Here is a 24,457-nt window from a genome sequence, read left to right as displayed (position 1 = left end):
CAACTTTGCAGGGAATTTCGTTAGTGTTTCGGACTGGTACGCGAACCTCATTCCGTAACCTGAGTCATCTCTCTCTCTCTCTCTCTCTCTCTCTCTCTCTCTCCCTCCCCACACATTGAATGCTCGCTAAAGGCAAAGCTATTCGTTACTGCTGGTGCTACACAATTTTAGTCTGCCTCTTTCTCCCTCTTCATAGCTTGTGGTCTAGTGGCGCCGGCTCGGTAGCTCAGTGTGTTCGGCCAGAGGGTTAGCTGCCCTCCGAAAAAGAAAAAAAACAAAAACAAAAAAAAACAACAACAACAACTTGAACGGATGTCATGGGACGTCCGCCCCTAACAAATGCAACGAAAGAAACGAACAAAATGAGATTCATAAAAAAGTGGTCAGTGTTGATACCTGTGATCACGGAGTCCCGGGTTCGATACTCGGCCGGGTTGGGGATTCTCTCTGCCCGGGGACTGGGTTTTGTGATGTTCTCATCTTTCATGAAAGTGGCTAGGTTGGACTTTGTACAGATCGGGAATTTGTACGGGCGCTGAAGACCGCGCAGTTGAGCGCTCTACAAACCAAACGTCATCCCTCCTCGTAATTTTCTCTCACATTTTGTAGAAACTTGAGATCATTTCATTTATAATCACAGCAAAACCCTTTTGCTTCTAAAGCATAAGGGGCGATCTAAAAGTTACGAAGTCCGTACAGTCTAGAATCGCTTTGCTTATTCAGAGAAAATCGCCGTGGGTATTGAGGCAATCATCCAACTTTCGCAGCAGGTTGAAGATACCGTGTCCAGCTGCGTGAAGAAATCCGTAAGTGACTGTTCCACATCCGCGTCCATCAGGAATCGTCAACTCTTCAAGGTCTTTTTTAAGGGATCGAACGCACGATAATCGCACGTGGAAAGATCGGGACTGCATGGTGGGTGCTAGAATGTGTACCATTCGAGTTGGCGTAACTTCTGCTATACGACATTTGTGATATGGGGACGTGCGTTATCACGGATCAGCAGCACCCCTTGTCGCCTACTATTCCACAACGGTGGTTTTAGAGGGACAAGCTGCTCTATACGCATTCTTCGATGGATTTCTACCAGTATTTGTCCTTAGGCAGTCATGAAAAGAATAAAAGCACGTTGGTCCTACTTGGACGCATTTGGTAATAGCGACGCCATAGTTCACGTTCCTGCCTTTACCGCACGCACGCCGGAAAGACACGACGGCCGCACTGCTATTCGCTTGCCTACGTGTCGCTGCTTACAAATCCGCTTAGGAGTTGTGTTACGTTGCATATACGCTACAACAGCGCCCACAAGTGGGAACGTTTTGATCTCCCCTTATACTAGAATTATGAATCTGGAACGAGTGTAATGCTCTTATACACTCTGTGCTATTTCCTTCATGGATTAAACTATCACCATGTACTTTGTTTCCATTGTAGAGCTGCAGCATCTAAGTTGGTACTCATTTGGAAGAAGTGTCCGCAGTTCGTGATCTTGCTGTAGCGTTCTCGCTTCCCGCGCACAGTGTCCTGGGTTCGATTCCTGGCGGGGTTAGGGATTTTCCCTGCCTCGAGATGACTGGGTGTTGTTGTGTCGTCATCATCATCATCATCATCATCATCATTCATGCCCATTACGGTCGGAGGAAGGCAATGGCAAACCACCTCCGCTAGGACCTTGCCTAGTAGGCGGTGCGGGTCTCCCGCATCTTCCCCTATGCTCCTCGGAGTATGGGACCCCATCATCATCATCATCACTGTCCTGTTATGGCAAGGCGCGCTGTTCCCCATTGCTACTTTCATTCATACGCTTAGTAAGTTAGCTTCGTTTAGCTACGCGTGAGGTGGTGTAAAGTGCGACATGCTTGATCGGAAACGAGTGATTTGGAGTAATGAATCACGCTGTACCCTATGGAAATCCGGTGGATGAATTTGGGTTTTGCGAATCCCTGGAGAACGTCACCTGCCATCATGTGTAGTGCCAAAAGTGAAGTACGGAGGAGGTGACGTTATGGTATGGGGATCTTTTTCGTGTTTAAGACCTAGTCCGCTTATTGCACTTAAGGAAATGCAAAATGCGGAAGGGTATCAACACATTTTACAGCATTGTGCACCGCTTGAAGTAGATGAACAGTTCGGACATGATTGTTTTTATCAGCATGGCAATGCGTTCAGTTCACAAACCGGGCAGTGGTTTGTGGACGTCCGCATTCCCGTAAAATGCTGGCCTGCCCAGAGTCCCAACCTGAAACCAATAAAATATTTTTGGAATGAGTTACAACGTAGATTTGCTCCAGACCCCACCGTCCACCTTCTTTGGTTTTGGCTCTTGAGAAAGACTGGGCTTCAGACATCGACGCCTCTTTCAAAATGTCCCCAGCGGAGTTGACGCTGTGATAAATACAATGGTTTGACACATCTCATATCACTGTCCACCAATAAGGATCCGGATGCTTTTGATCAGGTTGTCCACGTTAGATCAACGTTTCTACAGTAGCAAGTGCGCAAGGAATTCAACACAAAATAGTATCCTCATGAGTTCACATTTTCAAAAATGTGTTCACATTGTCATGTTGGACTACCTGGTTGGACAAAATGACACGCATTTACTCTTAGTTAATGACATAAAGATGCTACAAGTAATTGTCGTCATGGTCTTCAATCAGAATACTGGTTTGATGCTGCTCTCCGTGCCACTCTATCCTGTGCGAGCCTCTTCGTCTTCGAATAACTACTTCAACCTACATCCTTCAGGGTCTGCTTGCTGTATTCATCTCTTGATCTCCCTCTACGATTTTTACACCCCCCCACTCCCCCCCCCCCCCCACCCCTACGCTTCCCTCCAGTACTAAAACTGCGATCCCTCGCTGTCTCAGAATGTGTCCTATCAACTGAGCCCTTCTTTTTGTCCAGTTGTGCCACAAATTTTTAGTCTCCCCAGTTATACTCAGTACCTCCTTAAGAGTTACGAGATCGTCCCACCTAATCTTCAACATTCGAAAGCTTCTATTCTCTTTTTGTTTAAACTGTTTATCGTACATGTTTCACTTACATTCATGATAACATTCCTTACAAATACTTTCAGAAAAGACTTCCTAACCGTTAAATGTATATTCAATGTTAACAAATTTATCTTCTTCAGAAATGCTTTTCTTGTCGCTGCCAGTCTACATTTCATATCCTGTATACGTGGGCCATCATAATTTTTTTTTGTGCCCAAAGAGCAAAACTCATCTACTGCTTTAACTGTCTCGTTTCCTAATCTGATTCCCTTAGCATCACCTGATTTAATTCGACTAATTCCATTATCCTTGTTTTGCTTTTGTTGACTTTCATCTTACATCCTCCTCTAAAGACCCTGTCCATTCCGTTCAGCTGCTCTTCCAAGTCCTTCCTGTCTCTGATAGAATTACAATGTCATCGACAAACCTCACAGTTTTTTTTTCTTCTACCTGAACTTTAATTCCTTCTCCAAATTTTTCTTTGGTTTCCTTTACTTACTGTTAAATGTGCAGATTGAATAATATCGAGGATAGGCTACAACCCTGTCTCACTCCCTTCTCAATCACTGTTTCCCTTTCACGTCCTTCGACTCTTATGATTCCCGTCTGGTTTCTGGACAAGCTGTAAATAGCCCTTCGCTCCCTGTACCTTTAGAACTTCAAAGAGAGTATTCCAATCAACATTGTCAAAAGCTTTCTCTAAGTTTATAAATGCTAAAAACGTAATTTTTTCTTTCCTTAATCTGTCTTCTAAGGTAAGTTATAGGGTCAGTATTGCATCAGTGTTCCTACATTTCTCTGGAATCCAGACTGATCTTCCCAGAGGTCGGCTTCCACCAGTTTTTCCATCCTTCTGCAAACAATTCCCGTTAGTATTTTGCAACCATAACTTACTTAAGTGATAGGCAATTTTTTACACCTGTCAGCAACTTGTTTCTGTGGAATTGGAATCTTTGTGTGTGTGTGTGGGTGGGTGGGTGTTTCGCCTGTCTCGTAGATCTTGCACAGCAGATGGAAGAGTTTTGTCATGGCTGGGTCTCCCAAGTCTATCAATGGTTCTGAAAGAATGCCGTCTGCTCCTGGGTCCTTGTTTCGACTTAGATCTTCCAGAGCTCTGTTATGTTCATCTTGAAATGTCCTATCTCCCGTCTCATCTTCATCTACATCCACTTTCCTTTCTATAATATTGCCTTCAAATTCATCTCCGTTGTATAGAGCCTCTAGATACTCCTTCCACCTTTCAGCTTTCCCTCTTTGCTGTGGCTTAAAGGTTAGAAATGAGAATCTAACAAAGTAACTTTCTTTGTGAGAGATAGTACACATTTTATCTGCGAGCTGGTATTTTATCCCGAGTAAGGCATGACACACACAGAGCCAGATATGAAGTAGTGTTTGTGCAGTACCGACAGGACAGTATAGGTGATCATTTTTATATTTTTTTTACTTCTCTGTAACATATTCATAGTTTTGTGTTGTAGGATAAACCGGTGACTGTTGGAGAGTATAACGCTGTGAATGACCGACTCCTAGACCAGCAGATTTATGAGAGATCTGCCGCAGTTGCCCAAAAAAGCTAAACTTCTATCAAGGGAAGACCTTGGACACATTTAGCTCATATTTCACCGATTACTTTTGCGATTTTTTTTTTACCACGTAACTGTCGCCACACACAGTTTTTGAGAGAACCACCCCTAAGATTCATGGGGCACAGTCAACTCAAAATTGACCGCATCGGCAGATAAGTGAAAATTGAGCACTTTCATTATCATGAAAGGGGTCCGCAAACTCATATGTTCCGAGATATGTAGGAAAAAAGTCTTAAGACTACCACTTGTGTTCCATACAGGCCACGCTCCGCTTGCCTAGCGACCAAAGCAAATGGCTGGGGGTGGAGGACATGTGTTACATTTCTGCATGAAGTTAAGGCCGAATGCACATGAGGAACGAGTACAGTCACAATAACGTTGACTGGTGAGCGTACCATTTTCAGACTTGATCGGTACGCTCATGCAGCATTATGCCTCCCCACACCAACACACACAGATCACCAAAATGATGTTGTAGGACAATGCTGGACGCACACTCATGGAGAGAGGTGGGACCCCCAAATATTTGAAAAAGGTACACTTATCAGTCAGTGTTGTTGTGACACTGTTATTCTTCCCCACGTGTGTCTCTTCTGGGGTGCATTCAGCCCTAACTTCGCTTTTGCGGATGACAATGCACAAATGCATCAAAAGGCGCAAGTGAAGGAGCTCTTGCAAACAGAGGATATTCGGCGAATGGACTGATCAGCCCGTTCAAACGATTTAAATCGCACTGAACAAGTGTGGGATGCGGTGGGCAGACATATTGCGGCACCTCCACATGTATCGACATGCACCTCCACATGCCTCCAACAGATGTCAACTCCATTGCTGGAGCAATTGAATGTTCTACTATAAGAACTCCTTAGCACCCTTTCAGCTATCATAGGAGGACATTGCAGAAAACTCTGTGCCATCTGTGTTCTCACACCCTGTTAAGAAACTTGTCCCACCACTTGTAATGGCCAGGGGACCATCATGAACCGTGATGACTTCAGCGAAATTGTTGTTTGAATAAAAGTGTCATTTTTGTTCATCTCATTGCGTATTTCTTTTTTCTTGAAGTTACTTTCTGTGCTCTATTGCAGCAGTTCTTTCTATTTTCAGTCAAAATTTTATAAAGCTATGTTACTTGGCAATGACATATCGTGCGTCAGTTACTTCCTTCCATTTTACTTATGCACATGAGTGTACAATATAAAAAGTCTTGAGCTAAATTAAGTTTCTCCAAGTAATAAGTTATCGAAATTATTGCGCTATTTCTGTCAAAGCCATGATGACTGAACTCTTGTGTCGCAGACAGTTTCCTTCCTCACTTTCCTCTTTTTATTAGAGAGAGAGAGAGAGAGAGAGAGAGAGAGAGAGAGAGAGCTAGCACTGTGTCACCGAAATTGTATATTTTAAAATCCACTATTAAAAAGTCAGTAAAAATCTGGATTGTCTCCCTTACACCCACCTTCGGCAATGACTTAAGATCTGGCTAAATCATTAACTGGTAACACAATTTTAAACGATATTAAAAGCCCTGAACATGCACAAGGCTATATTATGCACAGTTAACACATGCTGTGCACCACACACTACAAGTTGAAGGGTATTAAAGGCAGACGAGATGTACAAGCTATCATCTGTTAGAATATGATAAGTACCTGGTTAAAGTTATTGAACCATTGAACATGTAATAGGGAACTTCAGCATTTGACAATGCTAAATATACTTAGGGATCATAACTAATCATTTAAGAGACAAGTCAAGGTAGCAGTCTAATTTTGTCAATAAGAGTATATTAATGGTGACAGGTAAAGCTTATCACAGTATCTTTCTATGTAGCAGTTTGTAGCAAAAGCCTACAAAACTGGATTCTACTGCACAACTGAGTAAGAAAACAATTAGACTGTACAGTAGACACAGCTACTTTCCTGAATAGCTCTGTCATGGTAACATTCTGTTTGACATGCTACAGTCCCACGAAGTAAAATAGCCAATTACATTTAGTGGTTATAATTTTCCTTGAATTTAAATTTGAATTAAAAGCAGCTATTTTAGATGTTTTCCTCACTTTAATGACAGAACTATTTCACCAATAAAAAATTACCTCCCTGAGCACATCTTCAGATTCAAATAATTAACTACTTCTTCTTTTCAGGTGTTACAAACTGTGTACTTCACGATATGTGTCATCAATGATCTCATTGGAACAAATGACTCTCATCCTAAGAAGACGCCATTCATTCGGAGTCTGAGAGATTTTATTCAGGCGTCTTTGGCTTTCCCACTCTCAACTGTAAGTAAATCATTGCATAATCTCTAGTATATTACCGATAACATTTGTTGCATTTAAGACATTGTGGAGGCTATGGAGTTGAGTTTTTTTATTAAGGAAAATTTAGCATGTATAATTTCAGCTTGCCATTAGACTGACGGTGACATACAGAAAAGGATTTCAAGCTTTTTAAACCAATGGTAACTTTGTTCAAAGAAAATGAGAAGATACAGAGGAAAAGATACTTCTTTAGAAAGTAAACTGGAATGTAAACAAACATTCTTGATAAAGTGATATCAGACAGAATGAAACGGATGTTAATAATGGAATGGTACTGTGGGATCTGGCATGATGGTGAAGAGTGCAGTCTACAAGGAAATTTAGAGCTTCATACCCTTTTTTGTGATCTTGATAAGAAGTAATCTACCTACAGTGCTTAAGACAAAGATGCAGTCTTTTGTCCCTACTTCTTAGAATCAATTATGGAAGTAAAAGGAAGGTACAAGATGGTGTTAAAATAAAAGGTGAAAAGATATCAATGAAAAGATTCCCTGATGACATTTTATCCTCAATGAAAGTGAGGTACTACTACATGATGTGCTGAATGGAATGAACATTCTAATGGGTATAGAATACGTATTGAGAGTAAATCAAAGAAAGATAAAAGCTGTGAGAAATAGCAGAAATGAGTACTGCAAGGAATTTAACATTACAATTGGTGGTTATGAAGCATATGAACTTAAGGAATTTTGCTACCTGTGCAGCAAAATAGCACATGACAGGTAGAGCAAGAAGGACATAAGAAACAGACTAGCACTGGAAAAAAAAAGCATTTCTGGCCAAAAGAAGTCTATTAGTCAGGCCCAGATCTGGGAACGGGGGAGAGGGAAGGCAGGAGGGTGGGGTGGGGCAAACCAGGATATCTGCCCCAGGCAGCAATTTCAGGGGTGCCAAATTCATATTCTTGAAGAAAAAAACCTTTTTCCACAGAGTGCCTAGCATACAATGCATGTATTCATATGATTTTGAAACGCATCCCTGTTGGTTTTTAAGCATTTTTTAATACATTCTAAGAGATTTCTGAATGAATAATAGGTTGATTTTTGAATGTGCTCATAGCCTACGTGATGTCTCTGCTAGGGGAATCCCTGTCGCATGTAGAAATAAAAAAAACTTTCCCACAGACAAAAGAGATGAGCTGAATAAACCCAAATGGGTGAATGCCAATTGCTATTTGTTATTGTCTTTGATTAGGTTTGTGAATGATTAGCATTTTTATAATTATTAACAAATCCGTAGATTCAGACTACCAGAGTGGAAATAAATGACTAACAGGAACAATAGGTAAGAAAGATGACATGATATTGTCTCTGTGTAACCAAGAAAATTAAATTTTGACAGAATATTTTTGCCAGATTGTTACACTACTATGGTCCACTATAAAGTTTTTACCCCAGTTCAGAAATATTGTAGTTCTGAGGCTTAAATTGAGGAAGAAATTTCTGAGGATGTACATTTGGAGCACAGCATTGCATGGTAGGAAGACTGGAACAAAAGAGAATTGAAGCATTCAGGATGTGGTACCACAGAAGAATGTTGAAAATTAAGTGGACTGATAAGGTAAGGAATGAGGAGGTTCTCTGCAAAATTGATGAGGAAAGGAATATGTGGAAAGCACTGACAAGAAAGGGGGACAGCATGGTAGGACATCTGTTAAGACATTACAGAATAACTTCCATGGTACTAGAGGGAGCTGTACTGTAGAGGGTAAAAACTGTAGAGGAAGACAGAGATTGGAATACATCCAGCAAATAATTGGGGGCATAAGCTGCAAATGCTACTCTGAGATGAAGAGGTTGGCACTAGAGAGGAATGTTTGGTGGGCTGCATCAAACCAGTCAGAAGATTTTTTTAAATGGTCAAACAAGGATGATGTGGGAATTGGCTGCAGCCTCTGGAGTGACCATCCAAGCATTTGACTTAAGATACTTAAGGGAATGCCAGAAAACTTGAATCAGGGTAGGAGGATAGCTTGGTGAGTCACATGTAATATAGACTTTAGTACCAAGGCTGCAATGGAACAAAGGTGGTAAAAGGAAGAAAGAACTCAAGCAAATGGTAAACTGACATGAAAAACAAATAAGACAAAAAGGTCTTAATAATAGATCATGAAAGCAAGAACAAAATCGCCTTTTCTTTGTCCTCTGCCCATTGCTTAGTAGCTTAGAATCTAGTAGTATCTCAGTCTACAGGCGTTTTGCACATATGATTCTACTACTACCACCACTACAAGTAATACTACCACTCTTACAGTTGGTGTAGGGACAAATAATTATAAATGTCTTATGTTGAATTATGCACAAGTATATACTTTATTATAGTATACACTTTATTTTATTATGAATAATTTGAATTTTTGTACAAGTTATAGCACTGTACATGAATTGTGTGTTGATCTACCAGGTCAGAACTATTTGCTACAATTTCTTATAAATATATGTGTGTTATTACTGAACTTAACACCAATTTAAATAGTCAATTTTTGTGTATTTTTAAGTAAGTATGATAGCTGTATATGAGAAGCTTGGTTATTGTTAATGATAGATCATATATGCAAGATTAGTTTTTGAATGCTACTTACCTTGTGATTTCTCTTCTAGTTTGTATGCTTGACTTTCTGGAGCCTATATGCAATTGACAGAGAACTAGTTTTTCCAAAAGCAGCAGATACATTTTTTCCATGGTGGCTCAATCATGTAATGCATTCCAACATATTAGTATTCTCACTGTTGGAGACAGTTGCTACATATCACAAGTATCCATCAAGATCAAAATGTTTGCTTGGTCTTGCAGTTTTCACAATTGTTTATCTTATATGGTAAGTAAGGATTACAGTATCATGTAGCTTTTATTTATCTTTAATAAGTTCACACTTACAGTACATTAAAACTGCATATGTTTGGAAATAATGCACTTTTTACAGTGTTCTTACTGCAAATACTGAATTTGTATATTTTCAGGGTGCACATAATTTACTACCTCTCAGGTGAATGGGTCTATCCAGTACTAAGTGTCCTAAGTGTTGCCCAGAGAATAGTATTTTTCCTCATACTGATGCTCTTATTTTTTGGGCTCTATTTCCTGGGAGAGGTACTCAACAATAAAGTATGGGGTAAGTAACAAAACATTTTCTTTAAAATCAAGATTTGAATCTGTCAGGTTAGCCATCCAAAATACAGGGTACTTCAGAATGAACATATTTGTAGCATTTATTACAGTCAACATAGATTTATAAATAAAACATCAAATGAAACTGCAATTTGATTTTTCTTACAAGAGCCAGATAGATCAGATGGTAGGTAGCAGAGGCACATACAAGATTCTTTATGAACCACCAAAGGTAAAAATCAAAAGGCTTCAGATTGTGCAAGTCTTGAAAAACAAGCTGTAATCTACCCCCTTTGAGACCAATTCAGCAGTTGAGTACAGCTCTGTTCAACCAATTATGTACTGAGGTACGCTGGTGAGGTGGTGCACCATCATGCTGCCACATAAAGTTCTGTGTTTCAGCTTCTTAAAATTGAGGAAAGAGCCATAGTTCTAAACATAAACATACAGTTGCTTCACCAAAAAAGAAAGACCCATAAACTTTCTGCCAGGATATGGCACAAAAAACATTCAATTCAGGGGAGTATCATGGGAACTGTACCATCTCTGGGCTTTAGCCGACCCTCAGTTGTGCACAGTGTTTGCTCACATTTTCACTTAGATGAAATACTGCTTTATCATGGAAGATGTCACGATCCAAAAAAATTATCATGCAGAAACATTTTGTTTGCAATGACGACCACGTAAATTGTAGTCTGTAGGCATTAGTGTTTGTAACAACTGCAAACAATAAAGACATAATTTTAAGTGTCTCCTTAAGTCACCACATAGACATCACTGGAATGGCTAATTCATGGCTAGCCTTCTGAACAAATTTCTTGGGGTTACACATGAGACTATCACTAATTCAACACATTCGTCCATCACTCTTGGTCATTCAACACTCTCCCCTTTGCACACAGGCGTAAAAACAAAACTTTTTGAGTTGGTCTTTCATTTGATGTATTATTTACAATTTCAGATTGAATGTGATAAATGCTGAAAAGCTTTATAAATTGTACATTTATTCTGAAACACCCTATGCTTCATATTATTCATGGACATGGTTAGACTGGCTTTTTGAAATGTGGAACTGGTTGTGAATAAATCCAAATGATTTTTGTCAACAAGCAAGGGGAGAGAATCATTTCCTCTTTATGTACTAAGTTTGCAATATCTTGTCTTTATTTAATAATGCTCCAGTTTTGGTGAAAATGATGTAGAGTTGGGGGTAGAGGATAATCTGTTTGAATGATAGAATGAAGGAATCATTTTTTTGCTCATTGATTTTTAATAATTATAGTCCCTTGAAAGGTCTGCTAAGACATCGAAAGGTGTACTGGTGAATAGTCTGACCCCAGTAGCTGAGTGGTCGGTACAACAGAATGTCAATTCTAAGGGCCCGGGTTCGATTCCCAGCTGGGTTGGAGATTTTCTCCGCTCAGGAACTGGGTGTTGTGTTGTCCTAATCATCATCATTTCATCCCCATCGACACGCAAGTCGCCAAAGTGACGTCAAATCGAAAGACTTTCACCCGGCAAACTGTCTACCCGACGGGAGGCCCTAGTCACATGACATTTACATTTTTTTACTGGTGAATAAGAAAGGTGGTTGATTGTGTAACAGGCCGTCATTAGATGATTGTCTTCTGGGTAGGAGTATTACTGTTGGGTGTCCCACATAAAACTGGTACACCTTATGTACCAGTTTATCATCTCTAGTCTAATTGACAGTGAAGTGGCACCACTGTCTTGAAATGCCCTTGGTCACCACTTCAAACATCTCTTATAAACAGGTAACTACATGTTTTTTAACTTCACTAATATCTATTCTTTTTTAGTTAGTTCATCGTTACTTGAATCTTGGGTGTGGGACATAATGGTTTTATGAGGGATCCCCCGTATACAACAGTAATCTATATTGCATATTATTCCCTTAGTTATTGCATGCAAAGTACATCTGAGAAATGAGGAAAGAACATGATTGCGTAAGGGACAAACATTTTAAAATGAACTTCTCATAGAAAGTGTTGAAGACTTTTTATTTACAAAAATATTTTCACAAACAGCTGGGATGTGTAGCTCTCTAAGATGTACAGTAATTAGCTGCACTTGCATAGACTTTTGGTGTTAGCAACTGGCTATAAATAAAATGTGCTGTATGAATGTTATATCTGTTTATGGTTGCGAGAATGGATAGAAACAGTTTTTTTTTTTTTTTTTTTTTTTTTTAATTAAGTGTAATAATCTTGCACGCTGTGTAAAGTCAAACGGCATTCAGTATTCTTGGGGCTCACATCCATCACATTCACTTCTTCCTTAATGATGAAGGTAATTGTAATATGCTGAAGCACTCGAGAACTAGGCTCGAATCAAGGCACAGCTGTCCTATTCCCAGACTTATATAACACTGCGACAGACTAACAGATGTTTTGAATATAACTCTTTGTGTTAGTTATTGTAACAGAGGAACCCAGTGTTTTAACTAACTCTTCCTTTGCTACTTGGTAGAATAATTTTATATTTAATGTAACTGCAAAATGCACTACTATTTAGCTTTGGAACAGTCAGTTTCCCATTTTTAGCCTGAGTATCAAGCATGTGTATCTTATTTCAAAATATCAATATAATGGAAGGAAACATTCCACGTGGGAAAAATTATATATAAAAACAAAGATGAGGTGACTTACCGAACGAAAGCGCTGGCAGGTCGATAGACACACAAACAAACACAAACATACACACAAAATTCAAGCTTTCGCAACAAACTGTTGCCTCATCAGGAAAGAGGGAAGGAGAGGGAAAGACGAAAGGAAGTGGGTTTTAAGGGAGAGGGTAAGGAGTCATTCCAATCCCGGGAGCGGAAAGACTTACCTTAGGGGGAAAAAAGGACAGGTATACACTCGCACACACGCACATATCCATCCACACATACAGACACAAGCAGACATATTTAAAGACAAAGAGTTTGGGCAGAGATGTCAGTCGAGGCAGAAGTGTAGAGTCAAAGAAGTTGTTGAAAGACAGGTGAGGTATGAGTGGCGGCAACTTGAAATTAGCGGAGATTGAGGCATGGCGGATGACGAGAAGAGAGGATATACTGAAGGGCAAGTTCCCATCTCCGGAGTTTGGATAGGTTGGTGTTGGTGGGAAGTATCCAGATAACCTGGACGGTGTAACACTGTGTCAAGATGTGCTGGCTGTGCACCAAGGCATGTTTAGCCACAGGGTGATCCTCATTACCAACAAACACTGTCTGTCTGTGTCCATTCATGTGAATGGACAGTTTGTTGCTGGTCATTCCCACATAGAATGCATCACAGTGTAGGCAGGTCAGTTGGTAAATCACGTGGGTGCTTTCACACGTGGCTCTGCCTTTGATTGTGTACACCTTCCGGGTTACAGGACTGGAGTAGGTGGTGGTGGGAGGGTGCATGGGACAGGTTTTGCATCGGGGGCGGTTACAAGGATAGGAGCCAGAGGGTAGGGAGGGTGGTTTGGGGATTTCATAGGGATGAACTAACAGGTTACGAAGGTTAGGTGGACAGTGGAAAGACACTCTTGGCGGAGTGGGGAGGTTTTCATGAAGGATGGATCTCATTTCAGAGCAGGATTTGAGGAAGTCGTATCCCTGCTGGAGAGCCACATTCAGAGTCTGGTCCAGTCCCGGAAAGTATCCTGTCACAAGTGGGGCACTTTTGTGGTTCTTCTGTGGGGGATTCTGGGTTTGAGGGGACGAGGAAGTGGCTCTGGTTATTTGCTTCTGTACCAGGTCGGGAGGGTAGTTGCGGGATGCGAAAGCTGTTTTCAGGTTGTTGGTGTAATGATTCAGGGATTCCGGACTGGAGCAGATTCGTTTGCCACGAAGACCTAGGCTGTAGGGAAGGGACCGTTTGATGTGGAATGGGTGGCAGCTGTCATAATGGAGGTACTGTTGCTTGTTGGTGGGTTTGATGTGGACGGACGTGTGAAGTTGGCCATTGGACAGGTGGAGGTCAACGTCAAGGAAAGTGGCATGGGATTTGGAGTAGGACCAGGTGAATCTGATGGAACCAAAGGAGTTGAGGTTGGAGAGGAAATTCTGGAGTTCTTCTTCACTGTGAGTCCAGATCATGAACATGTCATCAATAAATCTGTACCAAACTTTGGGTTGGCAGACTTGGGTAACCAAGAAGGCTTCCTCTAAGTGACCCATGAATAGGTTGGCGTACGAGGGGGCCATCCTGGTACCCATGGCTGTTCCCTTTAATTGTTGGTATGTCTGGCCTTCAAAAGTGAAGAAGTTGTGGGTCAGGATGAAGCTGGCTAAGGTAATGAGGAAAGAGGTTTTAGGTAGTGTGGCAGGTGATCGGCGTGAAAGGAAATGCTCCATCGCAGCGAGGCCCTGGACGTGCGGAATATTCGTGTATAAGGACGTGGCATCAATGGTTACAAGGATGGTTTCCGGGGGTAACAGATTGGGTAAGGATTCCAGGCGTTCAAGGAAGTGGTTGGTGTCTTTGATGAAGGATGGGAGACTGCATGTAATGGGTTGAAGGTGTTGATCTACGTAGGCAGAGATACGTTCTGTGGGGGCTTGGTAACCAGCTACAATGGGGCGGCCGGGATGATTGGGTTTGTGGATTTTAGGAAGAAGGTAGAAGGTAGGGGTGCGGGGTGTCGGTGGGGTCAGGAGGTTGATGGAGTCAGGTGAAAGGTTTTGCAGGGGGCCTAAGGTTCTGAGGATTCCTTGAAGCTCCGCCTGGACATCGGGAATGGGGTTACCTTGGCAAACTTTGTATGTGGTGTTGTCTGAAAGCTGACGCAGTCCCTCAGCCACATACTCCCGATGATCAAGTACCACGGTCGTGGAACCCTTGTCCGCCGGAAGAATGACGATGGATCGGTCAGCCTTCAGATCACGGATAGCCTGGGCTTCAGCAGTGGTGATGTTGGGTGTAGGATTAAGGTTTTTTAAGAAGGATTGAGATGCAAGGCTGGAAGTCAGAAATTCCTGGACGGTTTGGAGAGGGTGATTTTGAGGAAGAGGAGGTGGGTCCCGCTGTGATGGAGGACGGAACTGTTCCAGGCAGGGTTCAATTTGGATGGTGTCTTGAGGAGTCGGATCATTAGGAGTAGGATTAGGATCATTTTTCTTCGTGGCAAAGTGATACTTCCAGCAGAGAGTACGAGTGTAGGACAGTAAATCTTTGACGAGGGCTGTTTGGTTGAATCTGGGAGTGGGGCTGAAGGTGAGGCCTTTGGATAGGACAGTGCCCATCACTTTCATGCTATACTTTATATTTTTTAAAAGGTGGACAGACAGTTCCGAATTTCATTAAATTATTTATTTCAGCCTTAAGTCAATCTAGTAATGACGTACCATGAGCTCAAAACTGGTATTGATACTATTTGTGTAAGCTCAGGATGAACTGTAAGATAAAAAAAATCATTTTTGAGGTTTTAAGACAGAATAACTATCTGTGCATGCATAATTATCTTCGTGATAAACATCAAATCTGTCATTGTCAATCTTCAATGTATGTCTTTCTGACATTAATATACCATGTCTGTATTGTTTTCAGTCTCTTTATTAAATTTTTATCAAATGGGTTTTTTGTGAAATTATGCAAATAAAATTCTCACTGTTGATAGAACTTCTAAAAAATGCCTGTAAGTCATTAGTTTTCAATCTGTTTTTCAGAAAGTGAGGTTGCAGAAGGTCAGAAGACAAGAAAAATGAAGAAAAAATAACCTTGGCAGCTTAACCACATTGTCTCCATTTCATCATCTCGTCAATGTTCAAAATATCATCATCAAAATACTTAATTTTGTACTGTTGAACATACTGAGAAATAAAATGTATTGTTATTTTTCATCCTTAATATTTAAGGGTGTACTATTATACATAAATTGTTACTGACAATAGAATTAGAGCAAACTGAAAAAAGCCTGTTGGCACGTAAACTGTAAACACGAAGGAAAGGAAAGCACTGGGACAAAGTCTGACTTGACTTGCAGTTGTTTCAGTTGTAGAAATTTGATCAATTTTAACATACTGGATCTTTCGAGCAAAACAATTTAAAGAGAGCCAAAATGTGACAATCATATCAACAACAGTAGCATGTTTATAGACATATGTAAAATAATAATAATTTTTTGAAATACGAGCAAATATGTGCTTTTTACTTAGCCTGATAGCATCTTATAATTAATTGATAATGAAATGTTTTAAAGCAATTGTCAGATGGTTACTGCTACCACTTCTAATTTACATAAAAACAGTTGCAAAAAGTATTTGTTCCAAAACGTCTAATGCTACAATACTTACTATTGTACAAAACAGTATTTGGCCTGTGAAAAACTCAGTTATTAAAAATAAAAGTCTTACTAAAGCTTGTGATTATTTTTTATTACTTCTGTTAATGTAAAAGAAAAGTTTTATACAGTGTGAGCATTAAATTTCACATCAAAAATCTGTCTTACACACATGTACAACATTTATATCTCTCACATATTACTAAACTACACTTATAAACTTCCCTTTACTTTATAACAGCCATGCTGTGAGATGAAGAAAATACAGTTGGCATATGGCTTTGGTTATCAGGCAAAGGAAATTACTTTTTCTATATAATGAAATTGTTGTTCTTCTGACAGTTCCAATGCAATTATTCGCATTAAAGACTAGGCTTATACTGATGGAAGTGCATACCTGTATCAATGTTTGTAAAAGTAAAGAGAAAATTTTTAAAAAGATATGAAATAGAACTTCTAGATACTGCATATAGAAACTATTTACACTTTCAGAATGTCTTCAGTATTATTTAAACTGCACTTGTGATTACAGAGTGAGGAACGTAACTACCAACACTTTCTCCCACTGAAATGGTTGCACAACACAAATTTACTGAAGTGTAATCTTTGGTAGTTGACCTGCCTAATCATCATATAAGGCATTGTGTTAAGAGGGTAAGATTAAGAAGTACTGGAGTGTGAAAGCCCAAACATGTGAAATTTGAAAAAATAACTTGGTCAAAGAACATTTGCAGGACGAAAGTAGTAAATTGCACAATGTTGTAATTAACTCCATGTTTTGTAGTATTCTGCATTTATAGAGAACATTTCTGGGGTGTGATTTGCTTGGGCCTGAGTCCATACCTCTCATTTTTCCATGAAATTCTGAGTCTACAATGATGCTGAGGTAAAATTCTTGAAAGAGTACCAGTTTACATTTTAAAATAGAGAGGTTAAGAGCACATTTTATGGTGATCCATAAGAGAGACAGTGCGTTAAACTTCTAGGGTTGACTGATGAAGCTATAGATCAGTTTGAATTCCTGGTTTAGTCTAACTTCAAACTATTAAATACATTTACTTCTCACTGTTTGGGAAATTTTATATATATATAATATATTGCAGAAGAACATAGGTCAACACTCAGATAGTACTGAGTTGGTATGAGAAAGATAATAGCTAAAAAAGAGAAACAAGGAATGCAAATTGGAACTTGGGTACTCTGAGGAAGTCCTTTCAACAAGTCATGATATCTAATTTACAAACCTCTTATTTTGCAGCAAATTCAAACATTTGTTCCAAACAGTACCTGAAGCTTACCTCACAGAATAATGCATGTTAATCGTATAAACTGTGAGTACACAGTGTGTCCTTCTCAAGTTGATTTGCACCACCATTTGCGTCCAGAACAGTAAGCATTGCGGCCTGTTGGTGGTTGAACTCACCGCCCAATCATCTTTGTGTAGATCTTCAGGGTCAGCTAACTCCCAGCATGATGCTGGTCATTAATCACAATCCCAGTGCCAGACTGACATATTAAGACTTGATTAACAATGCAAATCAGCTTAACTTCTGTCATCCTAGCCTGAAAAATGAAAATTAATGTTTTTGAGGGCAGTGATGTAAAGTAAAATTCTGACGTACATGTTTTATTACTCATTTTCAGTCCTTCCAGTTTTTTTATAATTATTCTCAAGCCCTCTATCTTTATTCATCTCACTTTTTACCTGTTGTATTCAAACAAGTGAGTACTATTAACTCCTGACTTGGTTACAGTATTGTGAAAAGGAAAGTTGCTTGCTACTCACCACATAGTGGAGATGCTGAGTCGCAGATAGGCACAACAAAAAGACTGTCACAAATATTGCTTTCAGCCGGTAATGTCTTTGTCAAAATTAGATCACACACACACACACACACACACACACACACACACACACACACACACACACACACACACACAGTGTTAGACTTGCTTACAACAATGACCAAGGGTTTTTCCTCCAACTTATTATATCTACATTTCAGCAACAGTAGATGCTGATAAAACTTCATAATTGATGCAATGATGTGGCAGAGGACATTTCAAGTCATCTATGTTGGCAAGGCTATGTGTGTGTACCTGCAAAACTGATAATATAGTAAGCATGTGGTACTTGAGAAAGTGTTGTGACTCGCCGATCTTTCAAAGGAGCCAATTGCGACAACAACCGATGCATTAGACTTGAAATCCATGAAAGTAACAGAGACTTACATGTTTGTTCGTCCATGACATGAAATGCCAAGAAGTGCTGTCGAAGATGTTTGTCGTAATCAGACCAGTCTTGGGCCGTCTCATCCGCTGTAAGGAGGAAAAGGAGGTAGAGACAACGATGAGAGATGCCCTGCATTTGATGCCACGACGAAATCATGAATCACATTTGTGAGAAACGTTTGCTGTTCTATGTGACCTTGCAATAGTTGCTCTAAAGTAGCCATGGAAACATGTGGGTCAACGATGGAAAAGAAAAATCCCATCCTCTTCGCCAGTTGTTATAAGTTCAAGTTGAACTAATATATTTCAAGGAAGATGCAATACATGAAAGTCACAGATCAAATAACAGAGTAAGACGTGTGTACACTTTAACAGTCCAATCATAACTGAGTTCGAGTCTAGCAGCCGCTGGCTGGCTGGCCGCTTAGGTGGCGCTGCTGCTGCATGGCTGGCAGACAGCGCCGCATGTAGAGGATGTACGTAACTGTGCGGCGGCACTTTGAAAGATCGCCCAGTCACAACAGAAAGAACTGAGTGACTGGTGGCTCAGTGCTACAACTTGGCTTGCTGAACTGTCAGTCACAAAGTTATTTTAACCAAAGTATATACTGTCTTGGTGCTACATTATGAACCAGGTAATCCTTTAAGTTATCACTAAAAAACGTGTAATGTATAATGATTGTGGTCTTGTCTTTCGTGACATTTTAGCTCTATCTACTCCAGTCATACATCGTCCAGTCACATTAATGTGACCACTACCTATGTTCAGTGTCATCGTGCATTAATCATTCACAGATAGCCAGTGCCAGCACTAAGAGGGAGGGTATGTAAAGCATGTTGGGGATGTAGTAAACAGGGCAGTCATTGTAATGCAGAAATGGAGCCATTCATCTGTCTTTAGAGCGGGCATGATAAATTGGCTTTCAGGCCAAGCGTGTAAGAATTTCCAAGACGGCTTCAGTTTGTGAACTGTCTGTATGATATCACTGTTAACGCACACTGTGCATGGCGAAATGACGCTTCCCAAAACCAGTGTTGAGGCAACTGTGATGCACCAAGAGCCACAGATGACAGGGGGGAACAATACCTGCGATGATGTGTACATGTGAATAGATGTGAAACTGCTGAACTGGCCACCCATGTGAACCAAAGGGCTGATAAGTATTCAGTGAATGTTACTTCCTATGGGACTCCATAGCAGGTGTCTGTTTCAGGCACCCTTGCTGACTGCTGTTCATCTGCGATGAAAACTTAAATTTGCATGCCAGTACCTCAGCAAGACATCCACTGAATGGCAACGGGTGGCCTTCTCCAATGAATCGTGTTTTAATTGTCCATCAGACAGATGGAAGTTGGATTGTGGGAACAATCCAGGCCAGAGGAGGGCATGTTATGGTCTGGGGAATGTTTTCATGGCCTTCCCTGGGTGATTTCATCATTATGGTAGGCACAATGGATCATCACAAGTATGCATATATCCTTAGGGACCGTGTCCACCCATACACGCACTTTTTTTATCCCCCAGCACAATGGCATCTACCAGCGGGATGATGCAACATGTCACATAGCTCGCATTGTATGTGCTTTGCTTTAAAGATCACCACGATAAGTGTACTGTAAACCCTTGTTCACCAAACTCCGCAGATTTAAACCCAATCAAAAATCTGTGGGATCATGCTTGTGCCATGAGAAACCTAGCACAGGTGGCCACAACATGGGACTCAGCATGGCTTCATATCCCTATTGGTACCTTCCAGAACCTCCCCCTCTTCCTCCACAACTCACGGTGGGCCATGCTGCAAAATGTGATTATCCAGTACTTTGTTACAAGGTCACATTAATATGACTGGACAGTGTAGTAGATTTATGTCCTCAGGCAGTTCAGTGAACACTTTCAAGGTCACCACAAGGAAATTGTCTTGAATTCTGGCTAATCACCATCTTGGACTCATCATAATTAAAAGTGCAGCTATTCACAGAGATCAAATGTGGGTTGTAATTTTCATATGGCAGCAAAACTAGTTAGATATTCTAATGTGTTAATGGAGAACCAATTTAAGGTGCAAAAATTAGTTCCATTTTTGGCCACCAGGTTTGAACCTAGCACTGTGAATGCAAGAAAGATGTTTGGAACAGTTTCCGTATGTGATGGATTAGGAACAGGAAATGGGCAGAAAAGATCAAACAAGTGAGAAAGGCATAATCTTGCTTTCATTATTAGCTGCCACTTATATAATTTGTTCAGTATGACTTATGAGCACCAGAGATGTTGGCAACATGCTCCAGCCGAAAAAAAAAAAAAAAAAAAAAAAAACACGATTAAAAGTTGATCAAAACAGTTCTGGTGGAATATAAGCAACATGTTCCTATATACAGGCCGCCAGATCTGGTACAAACTGAATGTGTCTCCAGTAAATGTCTTTATTTAGATACAATCAGAGTAAAAAGTCAGATGGGTTCAGCTCAGATGATCTTGTAGGTCATGCATCTGGAAAACTTCTGGAGGTCACACGTTCATGGAAGGTTGCATTAAGCAGATCTTTTACTAGGTGAACGACATGAGTTACTGCCCCACCTTACATGAAAATAGTGGTTTCCACACAGTTGCACCATTCTAAAAGAGGAATCACATGGTGTACAAGGCGGTCTCCACAATGTGCAGACATCATGGTACACCTGTCAGGCCTTCTGGGTGTATTCTCTGCAAAGAAGAATCGACCAACAATAAAAGTGCTTGTAAATCCATACCATACAGTCACATATTGGGTGTGCAATAGCTCTTCGTACACAACACACAATTTAACAGTAGTTCTATGTATTCGGTGCACAATGTAATGTAAAATGAGCCTTGTCACTCCCCAGAATATTAGCCAGCCACGTCATCAACTTTGATCCATTACAGACACTGACATTGCTGCACATCATGAGGTTTCAGTTGCTGCACTGTATGGATCTTGTACCGATATCAGTGTAAAATAGGCCACAAAATTTACCATACTGTTGACCATGTGATGGATAATTCTCGTGATGCAGTATGAGCACTAGCACTCTCTAGGACATGTGCTGCATTGTCAGTGACAGCAACACTGACAGCAACCTGATCAGTAACTGGCACTGTGCTAGACATTTTCCTCTTTCAGGGGGACTTTTTTCTCCACCCAGGGCTGGGTGTTTGTGTCATCATTTCATCATTCGGGAAAGTGGCGAGACTGGATTGTGAAAAGATTGGGATTTTGTACAGACACTGATAACCACACATGAGTGCCCAACAAACTAAATACCATCATCGTCATCTTCATCATCATTCTGATCATCGTCCCTCTTCCAGGTGCCATGCCAAGGTCACCCACGTTTTATAATTTCATTAATTCTTCTTTAAACCATTTAATGACATTGGGCCTCTCCTGAGACTTTTCAGTCAGCAATACTCTCTCAATGCAGCACTGCAATTGCTGCCACTTATGCTAAACAGTTTCATTAACAGTACACAGCCACATACCATTCAGTCACATTATGGCTTGTCAAATGAGAACATGGTACGACATCCTTCATACAGACAGGGTAAATCTAGATTTTCACCTAGTAGCCAAAATTGAACTTTTTTTTTTTAATGCATTAGATTATCTACCAAGTTTCACCACCACACAATGATTATAGCCCACACTGGATCCCTGTGGGTAAGTGCACTAGTATGTGTGGAAGACTTTTGATGGTCAATTTTCTGTTATTCTCTTGTTTCCTCATTTTTAGGATTGGATAAACACATGTAAGTAGTTTTTGTACTCCAGTGATTAGTTTTCATTTATAAAAACCATCATTTTAGTGAGTGTAAGTCACCTATCAATATTCTTGTGGCAGTTCATTATTCTGTTTTTCACTTCGTTAAAATCATATAATTTCTTGGCCTCATAAAAAAAGAAAGTTAGCTGCTCATTTTATCTGGGGAACTAAGCTCACCTGGCAAAAATACTAGTAACCCCCTGAAAAGAGCGCACTGTTCACTTAAATCACTGTATGTTGTTCAGTACTCGAACCAAGTGGCCATGTGACCCTCCATTGTTGATACAACTCATGGCAGTGAAGTGCCAAGTGCTGAGTGCTAGCTAGTCATGAGGATGAATCAATGTCAAGACATGATAGAATGGCAGACAGGATCTATCACATTTGGACATGCGCACGGCCACAGTGTGAATGAAGTTTAATTTTTTGAATTATCAACAGGGGCTGTCCATTATTTCAACAAAGAATTATGTTCCACTCACATCCAGACAATATGGCATAAGAGTAGTGATTATAAAAGTATCATAAATGATAAGAAAAAGAGATGAGTGACACACCTTGTCAATAAGAATCAGTTACAAACCATTCAAGAACTGCGGCTGTCTGTCAACGCCCATTCACCTCTACCAGTTTCTGACCGAATATTGTGAATGGAACTACTTGCAAAGGACAGTTGGAGTCAGGTCCCTTGCAAAAGGCCATAGCTCCCAGCAATAATTAAAGCTGCAAGTCTTCAATGGGACAAACAACACTGAAAGTGGATCTGCAGTTGTCTGCAGGCACGTAGTGTGGTCCAATGAACTGCTTCCTTTTCTTTTTCTTTTTCTTTTTTTCTTTTTATGTTATGAAAGGAGTAGAGTGCACTGATTGCACAATGAGACATTTTACATGCAGTGGGTGGTGGGTGTAGTTCAGGTCAGATATGGTCCTGTGATGTTCTGGAAGTGTTTTTGACATCATGACTTGGGCCCAGTCGTTTAAGTCACCGAGAACATAAACTTGGATATCTAGTTGCCCTTTCCTCTACATCTTAATTATGAGTATGATGTGGACACTACCATCTCAAAGATAGTACATTCCTGGTATGATAAATACGTAGGTTGGAACTTAAATAGTGGCAACGCTGTTGTGGAGACAGTATACAATGGACTCTACTATTTTCACTGATAGCACATGTTGTTGACATACCTACCTTACTTCTGAGCAAATGGACTCACCCATCCCACATCACCGGCGTGTGCACAATTGAGAGAAACACAGTCACTTGTGAGTGAGTGGTCTAACATAACGGTGTCACTATGTTTTTGAAACAGGAACGACAGAGTTGGATCAAGATTGAATGTGCTAGAGGTCATACAGCGTGACAGTGTCATCAAGGCCTTCAAGAGGTGTGCAGGGAATTGGCATTACCTTACAGAGCAGTGGCACATTGGGTAAAGCATTCAACAAAGGTCGGCAAACTGCGGCAGACATGCATTGGGCAGGTCGTCCTAGCATCTCTAAAGAAGACGTTTATGCTGTTGCCGCGTTAGTGGACAGTACATTGCTCAGAACTCAAACCAAGTGGCCATGTGACCCTCCATTGTTGATACAACTCATGGCAGTGAAGTGCCGAGAGCTGAGTGCTAGCTAGTCATGAGGATGAATCAATGTCAAGACATGATAGAATGGCAGACAGGATCTATCATATTTGGACATGCCCACGATTCGTGAGCTTGCCCACGAAACTGAGTTAGCACATATGATTGTGCTTTGCATCCTGAAGGAATGCTAGGGCATTCGAAAAATTGCATCACAATGGGTTCTGCATGACTTGACGGAAATGCAGAAATGGATGTGTTATGACACTGCTCAGAAGTAGTTGGAGCACTATGAGCGCAAAGGAGATGCTGTCTTACACCATATCTTAGCACTGGAGGAGACATGGGCCACATCGTACGAGCCAAAACTGGAATGCCAATCCAACGAATGGCGTCATTATGGGTCGCCAAGAAAGTCGAAAGTGTGTCAGAGCCCCAGTATGGTGAAAGTTATAGTGATTCTCGTGTATGGCTGTGATGGTGTTATCCTAATGCATTACATTTATTCCTCCGTGGCAGACCATCAATGTTCAGTATTACTGTTCATTTTTGGAGCATCAACTGTGACCAGCTTTG

The 24,457-nt window shown here is 40.6% G+C and overlaps 1 protein-coding gene across 3 annotated transcripts in view; it reads left to right on the top strand.

Annotated features, from left to right (window-relative positions):
* Positions 1 to 16,371, top strand: part of LOC124594940 (androgen-induced gene 1 protein-like) — a 223,507-nt gene extending 207,136 nt beyond the window's left edge. For all 3 annotated transcript variants that reach the window (XM_047133442.1, XM_047133443.1, XM_047133444.1), the window contains exons 2-5: positions 6,729 to 6,866; positions 9,506 to 9,723; positions 9,866 to 10,017; positions 15,676 to 16,371. In XM_047133442.1, the coding sequence (XP_046989398.1) occupies positions 6,729 to 6,866; positions 9,506 to 9,723; positions 9,866 to 10,017; positions 15,676 to 15,725 (558 nt within the window). In that variant the 3' untranslated portion in view covers positions 15,726 to 16,371. The remainder of the gene's footprint in view (positions 1 to 6,728; positions 6,867 to 9,505; positions 9,724 to 9,865; positions 10,018 to 15,675) is intronic.
* The last annotated feature ends 8,086 nt before the right edge of the window (positions 16,372 to 24,457 follow it).

This window comes from Schistocerca americana, chromosome 2 (genome assembly GCF_021461395.2).
Source record: "Schistocerca americana isolate TAMUIC-IGC-003095 chromosome 2, iqSchAmer2.1, whole genome shotgun sequence".
Lineage (NCBI taxonomy): Eukaryota > Metazoa > Arthropoda > Insecta > Orthoptera > Acrididae > Schistocerca > Schistocerca americana.
This window is presented reverse-complemented; position numbering and strand designations above follow the sequence as displayed.